The sequence below is a fragment of the Pongo pygmaeus genome, chromosome X (assembly GCF_028885625.2).
Source record: "Pongo pygmaeus isolate AG05252 chromosome X, NHGRI_mPonPyg2-v2.0_pri, whole genome shotgun sequence".
Lineage (NCBI taxonomy): Eukaryota > Metazoa > Chordata > Mammalia > Primates > Hominidae > Pongo > Pongo pygmaeus.
The window spans coordinates 114,864,783-114,883,625 of NC_072396.2; the positions used below are offsets into that span (position 1 = coordinate 114,864,783).

General features: G+C 40.8%; 1 protein-coding gene across 7 annotated transcripts in view; it reads right to left on the reverse strand.

Moving 5' to 3' along the window:
* Nucleotides 1-16,345: 16,345 nt before the first annotated feature.
* CHRDL1 (chordin like 1) overlaps nt 16,346-18,843 on the reverse strand; it is a 226,606-nt gene continuing 224,108 nt past the window's right edge. For all 7 annotated transcript variants that reach the window (XM_054473172.1, XM_054473174.2, XM_054473181.2 and 4 more), the window contains one exon: nt 16,346-18,824. In XM_054473172.1, the coding sequence (XP_054329147.1) occupies nt 18,694-18,824 (131 nt within the window). In that variant the 3' untranslated portion in view covers nt 16,346-18,693. The remainder of the gene's footprint in view (nt 18,825-18,843) is intronic.

Consider the following 18,843-nt stretch of genomic DNA (forward strand, 5'->3'; position numbering starts at 1 on the left):
ATAGTAGAACAAAAGGCAGCAGACAGCTTCTGCAGACTTAAACATCCCTGTCTGACAGCTCTGAAGAGAGCAGTGGTTCTCTCACCACTGCATTTGAGCTCTGATAATGGATAGACTGCCTCCTCAAGTGGGTCCCTGACCTCCATGTAGCCTGATTAGGAAACGCCTCCCAGTAGGGGCTGACAGACACCTCAAACAGGCGGGTGCCCCTCTGGGATGAAGTTTCCAGAGGAAGGATTAGGCAGCAATATTTGCTGTTCTGCAGCCTCTGCTGGTGTTACCCAGGCAAACAGGGTCTGGAATGGACCTCCAGCAAACTCCAGCAGACCTGCAGCTGAGGGGTCTGACTGTTAGAAGGAAAAGTAACAAACAGAAAGGAATAGCATCAACATCAACAAAAGGACATCCACACCAAAATCCCATCTGTGGGTCAACAACATCAAAGACCAAAGGTAGATAAAACCACAAAGATGGGGAGAAACCAGAGCAGAAAAGCTGAAAATTCCAAAAAACAGAGCGCCTCTTCTCCTCCAAAGGAATGCAGCTCCTCGCCACCAAGGGAAAAAAACTGGCTGGAGAATGAGTTTGACGAGTTGACAGAAGTAGGCTTCAGAAGGTCGGTAATAACAAACTTCACTGAGCTAATGGAGCATGTTCTAACCCATCACAAGGAAGCTAAAATCTTGAAAAAAAGTTAGACGAATGAAAAAAGTTAACTAGAATGAACAGTGTAGAGAAGACCTTAAATGACCTGATGGAGCTGAAAACCACAGCACGAGAACTTCGTGACGCATGCACAAGATTCACTGGCCGATTCAATCAAGTGGAAGAAAGGATATCAGTGATTGAAGATCAAACTAATGAAATAAAGCAAGAAGACAAGATTAGAGAAAAAAGAGTGAAAGGAAATGAACAAAGCCTCCAAGAAATATGGGACTATGTGAAAAGACCAAATATACGTTTGATTGGTGTACTGGAAAGTGATGGGGAGAATGGAACCAAGTTAGAAAACACTCTTCAGGATATTATCCAAGTGAACTTCCCCAAACTAGCAAGGCAAGCCAACATTCAAATTCAGGAAATACAGAAAACACCACAAAGATACTCCTCGAGAAGAGCAACCCCAAGACACATAATTGTCAGATTCACCAAAGTTGAAATGAAGGAAAAAATGTTAAGGGCAGCCAGAGAGAAAGGTTAGGTTACCCACAAATGGAAGCCCATCAGAGTAACAGCGGAACTCTTGGCAGAAACCCTACAAGCCAGAAGAGAATGGGGGCCAAATTCAACATTCTTAAAGAAAAGAATTTTCAACCCAGAATCTCATATCCAGCCAAACTAAGCTTCATAAGTGAAGGAGAAATAAAATCCTTTATAGACAAGCAAATGCTGAGAGATTTTGTCACCACGAGGTTTGCCTTACAAGAGCTCCTGAAGGAAGCACTAAAATGGAAAGGAACAACAGGTACCAGCCACTGCAAAAACACGCCAAATAGTACAGAACATTGACCCTATAAAGAAACTGCATCAATTAATGGGCAAAACAGCCAGCAAACATCATAATGACAGGATCAAATTCAAACATAACAATATTAACCTTAAATGTAAATGGGCTAAATGCCCCAATTAAAAGACACAGACTGGCAAATTGGATAATGAGTCAAGACCCATTGGTGTGCTGTATTCAGGAGACCCATCTCACATGCAAAGATGCACATAGGCTCAAAATAAAGGGATGGAGGAATATTTACCAAGCAAATGGAAAGAAAAAAACCCAGGGGTTGCAATCCTGGTCTCTGATAAAACAGACTTTAAACCAACAAAGATCAAAAGAGACAAAGAAAGCCATTACATAATGGTAAAGAGATGAATTCAACAAGAAGAGCTAAGTATCCTAAATATATATGCACCCAATACAGGAGCACCCAGATTCATAAAGCAAGTCCTTAGAGTCCTACAAGGAGACTTAGACTCCCACACAATAATAATGGCAGACTTTAACACCCCACTGTGAATATTAGACAGATCAATGAGACAGATGGTTGACAAGGATATCCAGGAATTGATCTCAGCTCTGCACCAAGTAGACCTGATAGACACCTACAGAACTCTCCACCCCAAATCAATAGAATATACATTCTTCTCAGCACCACATTGCACTTATTCTAAAATTGACCACGTAATTTGTAGTAAAACACTCCTCAGCAAATGTAAAAGAACAGAAATCACAATAAACTGTCTCTCAGACCACAGTACAATCAAATTAGAACTCAGGATTAAGAAACACACTCAAAACTGCACAACTACATGGAAACTGAACAACCTGCTCCTGAATGACTACTGGGTAAATAACAAAAGGAAGGCAGAATTAAAGATGTTCTTTGAAACCAATGAGAACAAAGACACAATGCACCAGAATCGCTGGGACACATTTAAAGCAGTGTGTAGAGGGAAATTTATAGCACTAAATCCCCACAAGAGAAAGCAGGAAAGATCTAAAATCAACTCCCTAACATCCAAATTAAAAGAATTAGAGAAGCAAGAGCAAACAAATTCAAAAGCTAGCAGAAGGCAAGAAATAACTAAGATCAGAACAGAACTGAAGGAAATCGAGACACAAAAAACCCTTCAAAAAAAGTCAATGAATCCAGGAGCTGGTTTTTTGTAAAGATCAACAAAATTGATAGACCACTAGCTAGACTAATAAAGAAGAAAACAGAGAAGATCAAATAGACGCAATAAAAAATGATAAAGGGGATATCACCACCGATCCCACAGAAATACAAACTATCATCAGCGAATACTATGAACACCTCTATGTAAATAAACTAGAAAATCTAGAAGAAATTGATAAATTGCTGGACAAATACACCCTCTGAAGACTAAACCAGGAAGAAGTTGAATCCCTGAATAGACCAATAACAGGCTCTGAAATTGAGGCAATAATTAATAGCCTACCAACAAAAATAGTTCAGGCCCAGATGGATTCACAACCGAATTCTACCAGAGGTACGAAGAGGAGATGGTACTATTCCTTCTGAAAATATTTCAATCAATACAAAAAGAGGGAATCCTCCCTAACTCATTTGATGAGGCTAGAACCATCCTGATAGCAAAGCCTGGTAGAGACACAACAAAAAAAGAGAATTTTAGGCCAATATCCTTGATGAACTTTGATGCGAAAATCCTCAATGAAATACTGGCAAACCGAACCCAGTAGCACATCAAAAAGCTTATCCAATATGATCAAGTCAGCTCCATCCCTGGGATGCAAGGCTGGTTCAACATACACAAATCAGTAAACGTAATCCATCACATAAACAGAGCCAATGACAAAACCCACATGATTATCTCAATAGATGCAGAAAAGGCCTTTGACAAAATTCAACAGCTTTTCATGCTAAAAACTCTCAATAAACTAGGTATTGATGGAATGTAGCTCAAAATAATAAGAGCTATTTATGACAAACCCGCAGCCAATATCATACTGAATGGGCAAAAACTGGAAGCATTCCCTTTGAAAACTGGCATAAGACAAGGATGCCCTCTCTCACCACTCCTATTCAACACAGTGTTGGGAGTTCTGGCTGGGGCAATCAGGCAGGAGAAAGAAATAAAGGGTATTCAATTAGGACAAGAGGAAGTCAAACTGTCTCTGTTTGCAGATGACATGATTGTATATTTAGAAAACTCCATTGTCTCAGCCCAAAATCTCCTTAAACTGATAAGCAACTTTAGCAAAGTCTCAGGATACAAAATCAATGTGCAAAAATCACAAGCATCCCTATACACCAATGCCAGACAAACAGAGAACAAAATCATGAGTGAACTCCCATTCACAATTACTACAAAGAGAATAAAATACCTAGGAATCCAACTAACAGGGGATATGAAGGACCTCTTCAAGGAGAACTACAAACCACTGCTCAATGAAATAAAAGAGGACAAAAATAAATGGAAGAACATTCCATGCTCTAGGATAGGAAGAATCAATATCGTGAAAATGTCCATACTGCCCAAGGTAAATTATTGATTCAATGCTATCCCCATCAATCTACCACTGAGTTTCTTCACAGAATTGGATAAAACTGCTTTGAAGTTCATATGGAACCAAAAAAGAGCCTGCATAGCCAAGACAATCCTAAGCAAAAAGGACAAAGCTGGAGGCATCAAGCTACCTGACTTCAATGTATACTACAAGGCTACAGTAACCAAAACAGCATGGTACTAGTATCAAAACAGATATATAGACCAATGGAATAGAACAGAGGCCTCAGAAATACCACCACACATCTACAACCATCTGATCTTTGACAAATCTGACAAAAACAAGAAATGGGGAAATGATTCCCTATTTAATAAATGGTGCTGGGAAAACTGGCTAGCCATATGTAGAAAGCTGAAACTGGATCCCTTCCTTGCATCATATACAAAAACTAACTCAAGATGGATTAAAGACTTAAATGTAAGACCCAACACCATAAAAACCCTAGAAGAAAACCTAGGCAACACCATTCAGGACATAGGCATGTGCAAAGACTTCATGACTAAAACACCAAAAATAACATCAACAAAAGCCAAAATAGACAAATGAGATCTAATTAAATTAAAGGGCTTCTGCACAGTTAAAGAAACTACCATCAGAGTGAACAGGTAATCTACAGAATGGGAGAAAATCTTTGCAATCTACCCATCTGACAAAGGGCTAATATCCAGAATCTACAAATAACTTAAACAAATTTACAAGAAAAAATAAACAACCCCATCAAAAAGTGGGCAAAGGATATGAACAGACACTTCGCAAAAGAAGACATTTATGCAGCCAACAAACATATGAAAAAAACCCTCATCATCACTGGTCGTCCGAGAAATGCAAATCAAAACCACAATGAAATACCATCTCATGCCAGTTAGAATGGCAATCATTAAAAAGTCAGGAAACAACAGATGCTGGAAAGGATGTGGAGAAATAGGAACACTTTTACACTGTTGGTGGGAGTGTAAATTAGTTCAACCATTATGGAAGACAGTGTGGTGATTCCTCAAGGATCCAGAACTAGAAATACCATTTGACCCAGCCATCCCATTACTGAGTATATACCCAAAGGACTATAAATCATGCTACTATAAAGACACATGCACACATAGGTTTATTGTGGCACTACTCACAATAGCAAGACTTGGAACCAACCCAAATGTCCATCAATGATAGACTGGATTAAGAAAATATGGCACATATACACCATGGAATACTATGCAGCCATAAAAAAGGATGAGTTCATGTCCTTTGCAGGGACATGGATGAAGCTGGAAACCATCATTCTAAGCAAACTATCACAAGGACAGAAAACCAAACACTGCATGTTCTCACTCATAGGTGGGAGTTGAACAACGAGAACACATGGACACAGGGCAGGAATCATCACACACCGGGGCCTGTCAGGTGGTGGGGGGTTGGGGGAGGGATAGCATTAGGAGAAATGCCTAATGTAAATGATGAGTTGATGGGTGCAGCAAAGCAACATGGCACATGTATACCTGTGTAACAAACCTGCATGTTGTGCACATGTACCCTAGAACTTAAAGTATAATAAAATAAATAAATAAATAAATAAATAAATAAATAAAATACAGAAGACCAAAACAGCACTATCAACCACTTGACCTAACTTTCATTTGTAAAACACTTCACCCAACAACAGGAGAATATGCATTCTTTTCAAGTGTATATGGAACACATATACCCAAGAGAGGGCATATTGTGGGACCTGCATATGTACCCCTGAATCTAAAATGAAAAATATATAGATATAGATAAAGTAGCAAAAAAGAAGACATTTAAAGGAATAGAAATCATACAATGATATTCACAGAATAAATTAAAATTCAATAACAAAGATATCTAGAAAATATTCAAATATTCGGAGATGAAAGAAAACACTTCTATATAAAGCAATGTCAGAAGGCAGGAGCAAGCAATGTGATAAAACACATTGATTTAAAATATGAAGCTCCCAGAGATGCAATGACATACCCAAAGTCATACAGCCAGGACAGGGAACCAGGCTGACTGATTCCAGTGTTGGTGTTTTAACCCCTGCACTCTCCTTTACTATCTGATGTTTTTCATCATCATCTCCTCTCAGAATATACAAAGTCAGATAGACAATATCAGTAAGAGTCAACCTTCTGCGGAGCTGAGGATAGCCTAAATTCACAGGCCCTGGATATTGGAGGTACAAGGTGCTCAGATATGGGGAACTTAATATTGGCAACTGTGTTGAACTAAGTGCTCCTGATGATACTCATTTTGTTTTTAAAATAACACTTTTATTGAGCATAATTCATATGTCATACAATTTACCCCTTCAAAGTGTTCAATTAAGTGGGTTTTTGTATATTCACAGAGTTGTGTGAGTTTTCTCCATTAGCCCTGTTTGGGGAAATTGATTCTTTTGTATTTGTGATGGTAGCCAAACTTTAATGAATGGCCTATTGTTTGGCAATCTCTACTTCCAAAAGTTAAACCCTGAATGTTCCACCAGCTTCATTGGTCTCTGTGGAAGTTATTCACATGAGCACTTAGGGTGGCTCCCTGAAACGGGAACATTTCTTTATTTTTATTTTGTTAGCTATTAACTAGCCCTGCCCAGATCTCCTACAGAAAATACATCTGTGAGGTACTGGGGAGAGGCCCTATCCTACCCTCCTGATATTAAAGTATCTTCAGTATGAAGCTTTCAAAGAGATTTAAAGTTTCTGCTTCAATCATTTTTGTTCTCGTTCAGACAGTGGTTCTTAATCTGGGGCCACAACACTCTGGGGAGCCAAGGAGTTATGTGAGAAACCTGCAAATCAGCTTGTGAAGAAGGCTTTTATGTTGATTAAAAATATCTTACACACGTTTGCTACTATTTCTCAATCATACATGGGTACTGTTGTGATTAATAAAGGAAAAAAATATTCTGCATATGTAACTTTTTTATTATATAGTAACTTTTTTCATTATATATTTTCTCAATCAGCAGACACTAGGAGTGCAACTACTGTCATGGGATAATCAGATAGTTTTGATTGATAAAATAAGTTATATGGACTCAAAATGTTTAGGAACCACTAAATTAAACAAAGATCTTTCTTCATAGGGTACAAATGTTTCATTTAGTAGGGCATCAACTTATTAGCGGTCATTAACACATTAGCTTGAATTAATCAGCTTGCTTCAGGGTAGGGCATTGAACACTTTCATCCTAAAAGCAGAGTGGGGATCAGCAATGGCTCCAAGCAGGTCTAGTGGGTTAGAATTAGTCTTTTGGGTGCCATGTGTGCTTCAGGAATTCGACAGTTTTTATACTTGTAATAGTAGTCAAACTTTGATAGATGAATTATTGCTTGGTTAGTACCACTCCAAAGAGCCAAACCCTAAATGTTCTCCAACTTCTACCAATGTTGGAAAACACTCCAAGGGAAAAAAGAGGGTGCTGAGCACCAGGGATGGGAGCTAAAAGGTAGGAGGGGACAGCAAAATATGTGGCCAAGACCAAATTTGTCTACTTCTTAGTTTGTTGGGAGGACAAGGAGACAGTCATATCTACCCCAAAACTTTAGCAGACTACAATCTTGAAAAGACGTTTAGAATTCCTTTACTTTTGAGGTCCTCCCTTCCTTTTGCTCTGTCCCAGAACCTCCTTCGCCTATACTTGCTGACAAACTTTCCCCTCTCATCCAACACAGAGTCCCATTTTGTATCCAAAGCCATTCAATCAGCTCGAATTGTCTGTGTTTTTCTGGAGGGGTTCCCTCTCCAAACTTGCCAGAATGTCTCAATATTCTTGGAGCTTGTCCTCAGTTTCCAAAACTTCAGGGCATCCCATAGGCCAAAGTTTTGACTTCAAATGCACACTGACCTTTTCCTTTCACCCAAACACCCTCCTCCTTACCCATTGCATTGCATCAGAGCATTCTCAAGCCTGTTGTCTTGCTCCAGACATCCCCTTGCCTGTGGCTTGGGGTTAATATCTGGTCCTTTCCAATCCTACCCCATGTGATTATGCCTTTGTTTCAGATCCAGGAGAGTAATCATACTCAGACTAGGTCTCCACTAGCCAAAGCAAAAGGGACATTTGAGAAAACAATCAGTTAGTCCTTGCAGAAGGGGTTTTTGGTTGCCTGACAACCAGATAGTTGCCTAAATTCTCCTCTCTGCCTGACATGAGTTCAGGGCCATAAGTGGCTACTTTCCCCTGCACAAACACGGCAAGTGTACAATAATGACTTCAGCTGTTTGAGAAGAGGCCATATCCCAAGAGGTACTCCAGAGAGCTGATTTTCTTAGAACTGCAGAGCAAAGGGCTCCTGAGAACTGGGCTGAATACTACTAGTGTTTGCCTTTCTCCAACTTCTGTGTGACTGCCATCTAGTGGCATGCAGGGTGGTGGGGGGTGGGGGGCGGTGGTGGAGAGTGCTCCAACAGGGTTCAGTCAATAAACAGGTGCATTGTTTATGAATAATTTAAAAACAATATTAAAACCGACTAAAGTTGGTCAGACTTTTATTATAACCACATGCTGGCAATTCTAAACAGTCATTGATAAAATACTTCTCACTTTGGTATACCACTGCCCTCACCCCAGCACCTAAGTGATTCTCTCATCTCCCCTTGGAGAGCCATATTTAAGCCTGACTTTTCAGGTAATACTTCAGATGTATATCCCTTCCCTCTATCAAAATGTTCCTGTCTTGTGCTCTAACCCCCTAAGGCTCTGCTTTTTATTTTCCTTGGTGGAATTTATTTATAGGGAAATATTTATAGGGGTTACCAGCTGTCTCTACCAGGGGCACCTATATTATAACAGAAGTTACCTGAAGAATCAACGCTTTAGTCCAATGGTGTTCTCTTTTAAGGCAGTGAAACGCTGTTTTCAAACAAAATATGGTATGGAACCCCATCTCCTAACTCTTCTTTAAGTCTCACCTTCAGTGTCATTTCCTCTGGAAGGTCTTCCTTGCCTCTCCATGATGAGGACAAGTCCCCATGACTTAGTCACAGCACCTTGGACTCGCCCTTTCATACTACCCATCACACGTGTAATAACTTGTCTAGTGTCTGTATTCTCTAGTAGACTGTAACCTCCATGTGGGCAGATACTGCATCTATCTTGTTCACCATTGGAACCCCAGAAACAAGTGTTGTGCTTGGCCCACTGTATGTGGTCCGTAAATAGCTGATGAATAAATGAAAGCCCTTCTGTTATTATAGCCTATGAGTAAATGAACATTGGAAATAACCATGTCACATGTTATACTGTGGGTTTTTATTGAAATTATGGTCAAAAACAACCCCAAGATCTTTTTTTTTTTTTTAGAAAAAAAGTGTGGTTAACCAGTTTTCCCACCTTGTAGTCATGTGAGTAAAACTAAATGCAACAGCCACAACTCCCAGTTTCTAGTGTGTAGATTTTTCCTCCTCTCTTTGGCACTAAAGTCAGGTTCTTCTTCTTACTAAGTTTTGGCTGAAGCCCTGCAGGGACAGTCTCCTCTTCTGTTTTACACCAGGACCCCCCAAAAGGCTTCTCCTAGTTGGCCATCTCAGGTTGGCACTTCCTTCAAAGACATGCTTAAGTTCCACTTTCTGAATGAAGTTAACCCAGCCTGAGACTGCTTTCCTTTTTCTTTTAACTACTAGAGTTCAAGAACAAAGGGTTCACCTAGTTTTTTAAATTTATTTTTATTTATTATTATTTTTTTAGAGACAGCGTCTTGTTCCATTCTTCAGGCTGGAGTGCAGTGGGCATGATCACTGCAGCCTTGAACTCCTGGGCTCAAGTGATCCTCCTGCCTCAGCCTCCAAGTAGCTGGGACTACAGGCATGTGCCACCACACATAGCTAATTTATTTTTAACTTTTAGAGATGGGGTTTTGCTATGTTGCCCAGGCTGGTCTCTAAGTGATCTTCCTGCCTTGGCCTCCCAAATTGCTGGGATTACAAGCATAAGTTATCACACCTGGTCTAATTTTTAAAAGGCATTTACTGTGCATTTATACGTCAGTCACTCTCATGAACAATTTATTAACTCATTTAAGCCTGACAAGAACCCTACGGCAGAGAGATTATTCTTATCCTTATTTTACAGATAAGGAAACGAAGATTAAGACATGTAGGAAACAAGAAATACGAATTGTTTGCGTGTATTAACTCTGTCTTCTCCTGATTCCCTGATTGGAGTGAACCTCTCAATAGTTTTGACCCCAAAGTTATTTTGTTATTCATTTTGGTGATAAGTTGAACAGAGGTAAACAGCTTTATTGAAGGACTGAAAAGGGCCAATGCCCTTCTGCAGCGTTTCCTTCCCCTCCCCCACTTACCTATTGATGAAGAGGGCTCCCTATGCGGATGCATTCCAGAGCTTCAGAATTCCTCTCTGAGCTGCTCCCTCCTATGGCAACGCCCACGTGAATGCCAGAGGACAATGGCACAGACAGTTTTCAGGAACACGTGTAGACCATCAGCCCCTTCCTCCTCACCAGGGCCTCTGGCTGCCATGCAAGCTGCTACATCTCACAATAAACCCAAACCCCTGGCATTTTAGAGAAGTAGCAGGTTCAGAAGTGAAAGAAAGAGAAAGTCGGAAGAGCAGGAATAACATTAGCACTCTTTGTAAGGGGAGAAGGCCCGGATTACATTACGGATGCTTAGGAAGGACAGGTATGGCCTATTTACTTGGTGCTGCCTACTTCTATCATTACCCAAAATCTCATCCCTCTCATTCCCAAAACTCCCTTCTGTTGCTTCCACTGCCAGAAGGTTTTCACTCACTTTAGCCCTCTGCCTTTATTTTTGTAATTGGGGAATGCATTTTGAGGGTAATAAAGAATAATAAAGTATTTAAAAGTGAAAAGGTATCTGAAGGTTAAGCAATTATCATTTACTTCACTTAAGTTGCTTCCTTCCTAATGCCAGACAGCTGCCCTGGAGGGATTTAGGTTTTGATTGTTGTGTAAGGTTGTTAATGGCGGAGCCTGAGGTTCTTTGTGGAACAAGGCAGGTGGGATAGTTGGATCTGAAGGGAGGAATGAGGGCACTGAGAACCCAGAGAGTGCATGATGACATGGAGAGAAGAAGCTGTCAAGTACAAACTTTGTCTTCTTTGAGGTTTTGCCTAGGGCCTGTGCCTTGCCTCCCTCCCATCCATCCCATCCAGAAAAGTGAGAGGAAACTCCCTGCTCACTCCTCTCCTCACCACCTGCCCCTGCCCCCAGGATGGAGCTTAAGCGGGTACTAATTAGCACTATATATAACTTGGCTACATTCAGGGTTCAAGAGGCTTGTGTGGACTGGCCTGGGAATCTGAGGATCAAATAGAATGATATTTCAATAAGAAAATGCATGCTGAATTCTAAACTTTTGGCCAATATGTTATTCTTAGATTGGGGACTGCTTATACTGGGAGGCAATTTAGAATTCCTTCTGTCTACATTAACTTGAAGTCAGGCATTGGGTCTCTTGTGTGGGCCATTTTGTGAAGGCTCCATACACACCATGTTGGAGCGTAAGTATTCATACACACACAGAGAAAGATATAAAGATATGTAAGTATCGTTTTATATATATATATATGAAACAGGATCTTGCTCTGTCACCCAGGTTGGAGTGCAGTGGCATGATTGGCATGATCATAGATAACTGCAGCCTTGAACTCCTGGGTTCAAGGGATCCTTCTGCTTCAGTCTCCTGAGTAGCTGGGACTATAGGCATGTGCACCATGCTCAGCTATTTTTTAAATTTTTGGTAGAGATGGGTGTCCCACTATGTTGCCCTTACAGGCATAAGCTACCATGTCCGGCCTGTAATATATATTATAGCTATTATAAATATTATATATTATAGATAGCATATGTAGAAATATAGGTATTACTTATCCACAATATTGAAGTCTTAGCAAAAATCCTTCACAGCTTAGTATTACTATGAAGCCTATGCCACACATGCAAGGACATTTTGCTTTAAGCATTTAGAAAAATCGATGTGTAAATCCAATATTTATCATTTATTTTGAAAGACATCTTACGGCAAATCAGTTTGCAAAGCAAACAAGACCTTTTTTTCATTTGTACTTATTAACGCAGGTTTTATTAGTTTTCTTTAGAGTAGGGTACAGAGAAAATGTCCTGAAAATCTGCCTGGTCTCTGCATATTTATGTATTCCCTGAACTGCTTGCTCTCCCAAATGGAGAAAGAATCTCACCAGATGGACTCTTCACTTGGCAAATATTTACTGAATGTCTGGATGTGCTGGACATTGGGTCCCTAACTTCTCAGAGCCTTCCAATCTAATCATGGAGACCATGATTGAGCAAACGTTTCATGTTTTTACATATAATGGCATGTAAAAGGTGAATGTCTTCAATGTTCTCAAGTCTAAAATAGGGGCAATAATGATACTTCCCACACAGGGCTATGGTGAGGATTAAATGAAAAAAACATGAATGTCAATTGGTTACTATAGTGGCTGGCACAGGAAAAATACTTTGGTGATTATTTCCTGGAAGCATGGGGTAGGGAAGAACTAACTAACCTGCCTGAAGGAGGTGGACAAGTTTTCAGAGCTGAGCAATGTGAGCTTTTAACAATTAGTAGGTGTTTGTTAAGTAGAGACATCAGGGAATAAACATTCCAGGCAAAGGGAGCTGTGTATGAAGGCTCAGAAGTCCTGAGAATGTGGTAAGTTCCAGGATCCTGGAGTTGCCTGCCATGGTTGGAAGATACAGTACATAAGGAGAAAGGGAACATGGTGGCAAACCAGGTGAGCAGGCAAGATTCCACAGGGGCAGTGATGTTTGAAGGATGAGTAGAAGTTTGCCAGTCACAGAAGAAGAAAGAACACTGTAGTGGTGGAAAGAGCATATACAAAGGCACAAAGTTGTACACGCATATGAAATATTTGGGGGACAGTGTTCTGTAGGTGGAGTTCTGCATTCAAGAAGCTACCTCTCCCATGTGGAGCTTTCAAAGGTGTCTGGGCATGTTTGCTAGGCTGGTGGGGTGGGCCCCTTGATGCCAAATTATGTGAGGGTTTCAGAGGGGAATGGAAGCAGTACATGTACCCACAAAAAGAGAGGAATTTGGAAAACAGTAGTATGTCTGTCTTGGAGGCTTGTACTCAGCACAGACTCTGCATACTGGCAAGCGAGCCCTGATAAAAGGGATAAAAGTAGAATCTGAATGACTTGTTTGCATAAAAAACTGTGAGACTCTGGGACACAGGGACACAGGAAGACCCTGCTTTGGTGCACACAACACACACTCAAGAACTATTTGTTAACTGGTTTCACATAAGGTGATAAAGTGTAACATCACAGGTTGGGAGGAAAGAGGGTACTCTCTCTACTTGTGCACAGGATCTGGTGCCATTTGGGAATGCTGAGGATTCCAGAGCATCACCACTGTGGTGGCATCTCTAGACCAGCAGAAAGAGCCCCTACCAGGAATAGCACAGTTGGCAGCAGTGGTGATATGTGTGGTTGTACAGGCAGTCAATGGACATTTTTTTTTTCTAGCAGAGCCCATCATGGAAGTACGTGTTGGGGAGGAAAAACTTTTCCTCTACTCTCTTAGGTTCAGTAACTAGGAGCCTGTGGATTAAACTAACAAAAGACAGATTAACAGAAGGGAAGGCATGCAATTTTTGTTAATATTTACATGTACAGAAATTCATAAAAAGGAAGTAAAACTCAAGGGTTACACTTGGGGCCTTTACACCCTTTTAACAAAGGAAAGGTTTGGGATTCAAGGGAGGATAAAATGTGGGAAAGTGACTAGAAAATATACGGGGGAACTAACGGAGGGTAAGGGCTAGTTTAGTAAGGTCTGTGTCTTAGTCTGTGTTGCTATAAAGGAATACCTAAGGTTGGGTAATTTACAAAGAAAAGAGGTTGATTTGGTTCATGGTTATGCAGGCTGTACAAAAAACATGGCACCAGCAACCATTTCTGGTGAGGGCTTCCAGTAGCTTCCACTCATGGCGGAAGAAGGGAAGCTGGCGTGTGCAGATTACATGGTGAGACAGGAAGCAAGAGACACAGGAGGAGAGGCCAGGCTTTTTAACTACCAGTTCTTGAAGGAACCAAGAGTGAGAACTCACTCATTACCACAAGGACAGCACCAAGCCATTTATGAGTCATCTGTCCCATCACCCAAACACCTCCCATTAGGTCCCACTTTCAACACTGGGGATCAAATTTCAACATGAGACTTGGTGAGGCCAAACCATATCCAAACCATAGCAGTTTGTTTCTGCAAACTCTTCTTGTTGTTGACTTCCAATCTTCAATGATTAGAGTCACTCTTCTCTCCCTGGTATGAATGGAGGTGTATTAGTCCATTCTTGCACTACCATAAAGATATACATGAAACTAGGTAATTTATATTTAAAAAAAGAGGTTTAATTGGCATATGGTTCCACAGGCTGTACAGAAAGCATGATGGCTTCTGGGGAGGTCTCAGGAAACTTACAATCATGGTAGAAGGCAAAAGAGAAGCAGGCATCTCTTCCATGACCACAGCAGGAGGAACAGACAGAGGAGGGGGAAGGGCTACACACTTATAAACAACCAGATATCATGAGAAGTCACTAACTATCACAAGAAGAGCAAGGAGGAAATCTGTCCCCATGATCCAATCATTTCCCACCAGGCCCCTCCTCCAACATTGGGGATTACAATTCGACATGAGATTTGGGTGGGGACACAAACCCAAACCATATTAGGGGAGCACCTTTCTCAAAGGGAAATTCATCCCCCTGCTTTTAGGCAGATAAGGGGAAGGCAGAGAACTGTTTCTACATCTGTTGGTTCTCAATTTCCTGCAGGTCAAAATAATCCTTCTGCCAAAGTGTCACATTTTGGGGTGTCATATTCTGATCTTCTTCAAGGGTCAAAGCAAGAAAGGAATGAAAGGGTGGTAACATGTGGTAACAGGCAGGACTTCTCAGTGCTTCCTGGGAATCACAGTGGGGGCAGGTGAGTGGAGACTATAGGGAAGAAAAACCTGTAAACATTTTCTACATCTAGGAGACCAAATTGACAGGACTGGGTGAAATGCGGATGTGGCTAAGCAGAGAAAGAGGGCCAAGCTCTCTGGTTTGAGTTATTTGCAGTTTCCTCAATGGAGGTGGAGCAATACTGGGATCTATAGCCCAAAGTTCCAGAAGAAAGTGTGATGGTTGTAAAGGGGGACTACGCACAGCTCAGCATGAGTGTTGGCAACCAGAGGCCAAAATTCCATCCAGGGTGTGGGTCAGGAATTGTTGTGAGTTCCAGGGGTGCAGCAAGGAGGCATGGCTTCTTATGCATCTCACATGACAGGCTAATCTCTTTTTCCTCAATATTTTCAGTCCTTTCTATAGGACCCTGCCCCCCCCCAATATTCAGATATGGCCAAATAGCTCCCACCTTTAAGACAAAATGGCTTTCCTTTGACCTCATATCCTTCTCCAGCTCCTTCCTTCACCATATCTCTCCAAACTCTGCAGTAGAACTTTTCTAAACAGTTGTCTTTAGCTGCTGTCTCCAATTCCTCATCTCCCCACACACTTCTTAAAGTCCACTCCCATCTGGTTTCTGTTCCAGTCACTACACCGACACTTTTCTGTGTTGCTAACACCAATGTATACTTTTCTGTCTCTATATTATTTGACATCTCAGCAGGACCTGACATGTTTGACTACTCTCTTGAAGCACTCTCATATTTTGGCTTCTGTGATAGCACAAATTTAGCTAGTATTGGGTGCTTGAGGGAATTTGGTTTGGATCAACATATGTGACAAAACTCTTACTCTGATCCCTATACAAATGCCTGTAAAAAAATAATGTGAGCAGCAGACCAAAATTGAGGCCACATTGAAACCTAAGTCAATGGCCTTCTGTACCCAATCTCTTAAGTATCTTGACCTAAAGGGAGGTCAGAAATCAATAGCCAATTTCAGTGCCATGACATCTGTGAATGTCCATGGTCATAAATGAATACTCACTATGCACCAGACACTATTCTAATCACTTTATATGCAATGACCAAATTAAAACTCACTGCAAGATTGCAGGAAAAGGGAAATAATACCACTATTATTCCATTTTATAGTTGGGGAGACTGACAAATACAGCTGGTAAGTACAGAGCTGGGCTTAAAAATCTAAATAGTCTGACTGCGAAGTTCACACTCTTAACCACCATGCTATAGTATAAGAATGTCGAGGTGATTGTGAAACCACCGCACCCATCCATGACTTGTTACCCTGTCCAAGGTCAGCAATGACCGGAGAGTCAATTACTTATGCAACAAGACTACAGATGATTTTTCAAAATTAACTTTTTTATTAATTTAAAAATCCAGAAATACAGTGACTACATAAATAAGTACCATAATTAGGTACATGTCCTGTGAGAACAGTGAAAGGGTAATACTGTTACGTTACTCTTACTTGTTTACATGAGTTAACTAGAAAATGGCTACAACTGCTAAATGATGCTTATGGTCTTTGTTGTTCCAAGTGTTTATGATACAAATAAATACACAAGAAGAACCACATCCATTCTTCTCTACTAACTACAGGCAGCTTGGCCTCTTTACCCTATGTCCTATTCTCTACACAACACCAAACACTGGAGGGTTTCTACTTTGACTTAACACAGCTCCCCAGCTCCTGCTTCCCACAGCATTTTGCAAAGGTGTGTCCCAGCACCTGGAGGCAGGAGTATATCTAGGGAAACTCTCCGCGTGTTCTCTTAAGGCTAAGCTTTCAGAGAACACCTGGGTGGGAAGGCTTTGGGATGAATCATCCAGAAGGAGAAACACCTCTTTGCCTCAGGATCTAGTTACTAGTCTCCACATTATGGAATCACTGCCACCTCTGGGACGGAGGGAGCAGCTGCATAACACCTTCCCCCCTTTACCACACACACACATACGCACACACACACACACACACACTAATGCTTTGTGACCTTTCAACCGGGATGTACTGCTTCTCTCTTCCAAGGAGAATGTGTGTGATGAGCTGGTGAGAGTCTTGTCCCAAGAAGCCCTGGCCATAAGGCCCTTGTGTCTTTTTTATAACAATTGACTCCTTTATGCCAGGTTGTCATAAAGACTGAACATTTTACATTTTCCCCTATTGGTGTCAAATCCTCTTAGGAAAGAATTCTCTCACCTATAGTCATGGAATGAGACATATAGGGTTTCTGGGTCCTTAAAACATTTCTACAGTTCATTCCTGCCCCTCAGAGGGAACAAATCTATAAGGCATGCCTGAGATCCTTGCTGTGAAGAATTAGGTCTTCCCACAAAGATGATTTCTAAAGCCAGACCCCAGAATGGCTAATTTATGCTCTGGTACTGGGCTGCAAGTAGACATTTTAGGAGCAGCATTCTCTGGAATTCTTGACTAAAATACCTGCTTGATGAATAAGGCAAGGATAGTAGGAAGGTTTAGGATAAAGATCTTTATCAGAATATCCAGCTCCCTAAATGAACAACAATTTTCTTAACTGAAGAGTCAACATGCAGATGCTCATGAGGACCGAGCCACTTTGCAAAGTAAAAATCAACTCCTGTAATTGGAGAAGAAGGAAAACTTCCCTTTTAAAGAGCTTCTAGAATTTACTAATTTAATATAATTTTTCTGACCAGACAACTATGGTCTCAAAAATATTAGTGAGTACTGATCTATTACTTGGTAAATTTTATTGATGTGAAAGCAAAAAGATGGCCTTTTTGAATTCGATCAACTTCTTTCTTCAACAATTATTTTGTCTTACATGGATTCAGTTTCTGATCATTTTACTCAATTTAACTTCTTTCTGGAAGCCCCATAGGTACAGGGGGAAAAGAAAAGTGGTATCATTAGGGAAAAATTATTTACCACTTCTAAGTGAATGAATGAGGCCATGAAATAGTGTTTTTATTCTTTACCCTGCCTCTATAGTTGGTGACTTAAACAGCCACAAAGACCTAAGGGCAGAGCCTCTTGTTCACAGTTATTTACTCTCCTGGGCACAAAAACTTCCAAGCTACTTGGGATCCAGTCAAGTGAAAAGTAACATAGAGTCTTGGCTAGCTTTGCTTCAAATAAAGCTTTAATTTAATGTGAGTGTGGACGTGTGTGTTTGTGTGTGTGTGTGTGTGTCTGTGAGAGAGGGACAGAGAGAGAGAAAGAAGAAGGGAGTGAGGGAGTGAGGAGGGAGGATGGAGAGCTAATTTTTTTAAAAGAACACATGACATTCTAAAATTCAAAGGTATAATTTCATACAAATAATTGTTCTATACTGCACAACTCCTACTAAGCAATTTCCTTCTCTTTCTTTCACTTGAATAACTTTCTAGATAAAAACCCTGGGGTCTTGTTTGTCTTTAACCTGTAAAGAAATGTGATTCTCCAAGAAACTAGAGCAGTGTTGTGATGTTCTATCCCTCTTCCTCCCACACATAATTTAAGACTCTTCTAGTCTCTTTGGAGGAGATGTTCAAGGGCTGACACACCACTCCACACAAAGGAGCAAATTATGCTGTGCATGGCGTGAATAATTGACTGCATTTGAGTTTGGAGTTTTAGGGCACTGTTGACTTAAGCAAAATAAGCCTGCAGTCCAGCTGCAGCTTGAGTTTTCTTGCTTTACCCTATCCAATACTGTCTGTCTTGCCTAACAGTGGCCCTTTTCAGATCTCTCCAGGTACAAAACCTTGACTAAATCTTCAAGCTCTGTTCTGCACACACGACTTGAACACATCTGGCTGATCTGAGCTTCTCCTTCGGTGAAGATCTTCCACTGGCCTAAAAGGCAAACAAACAC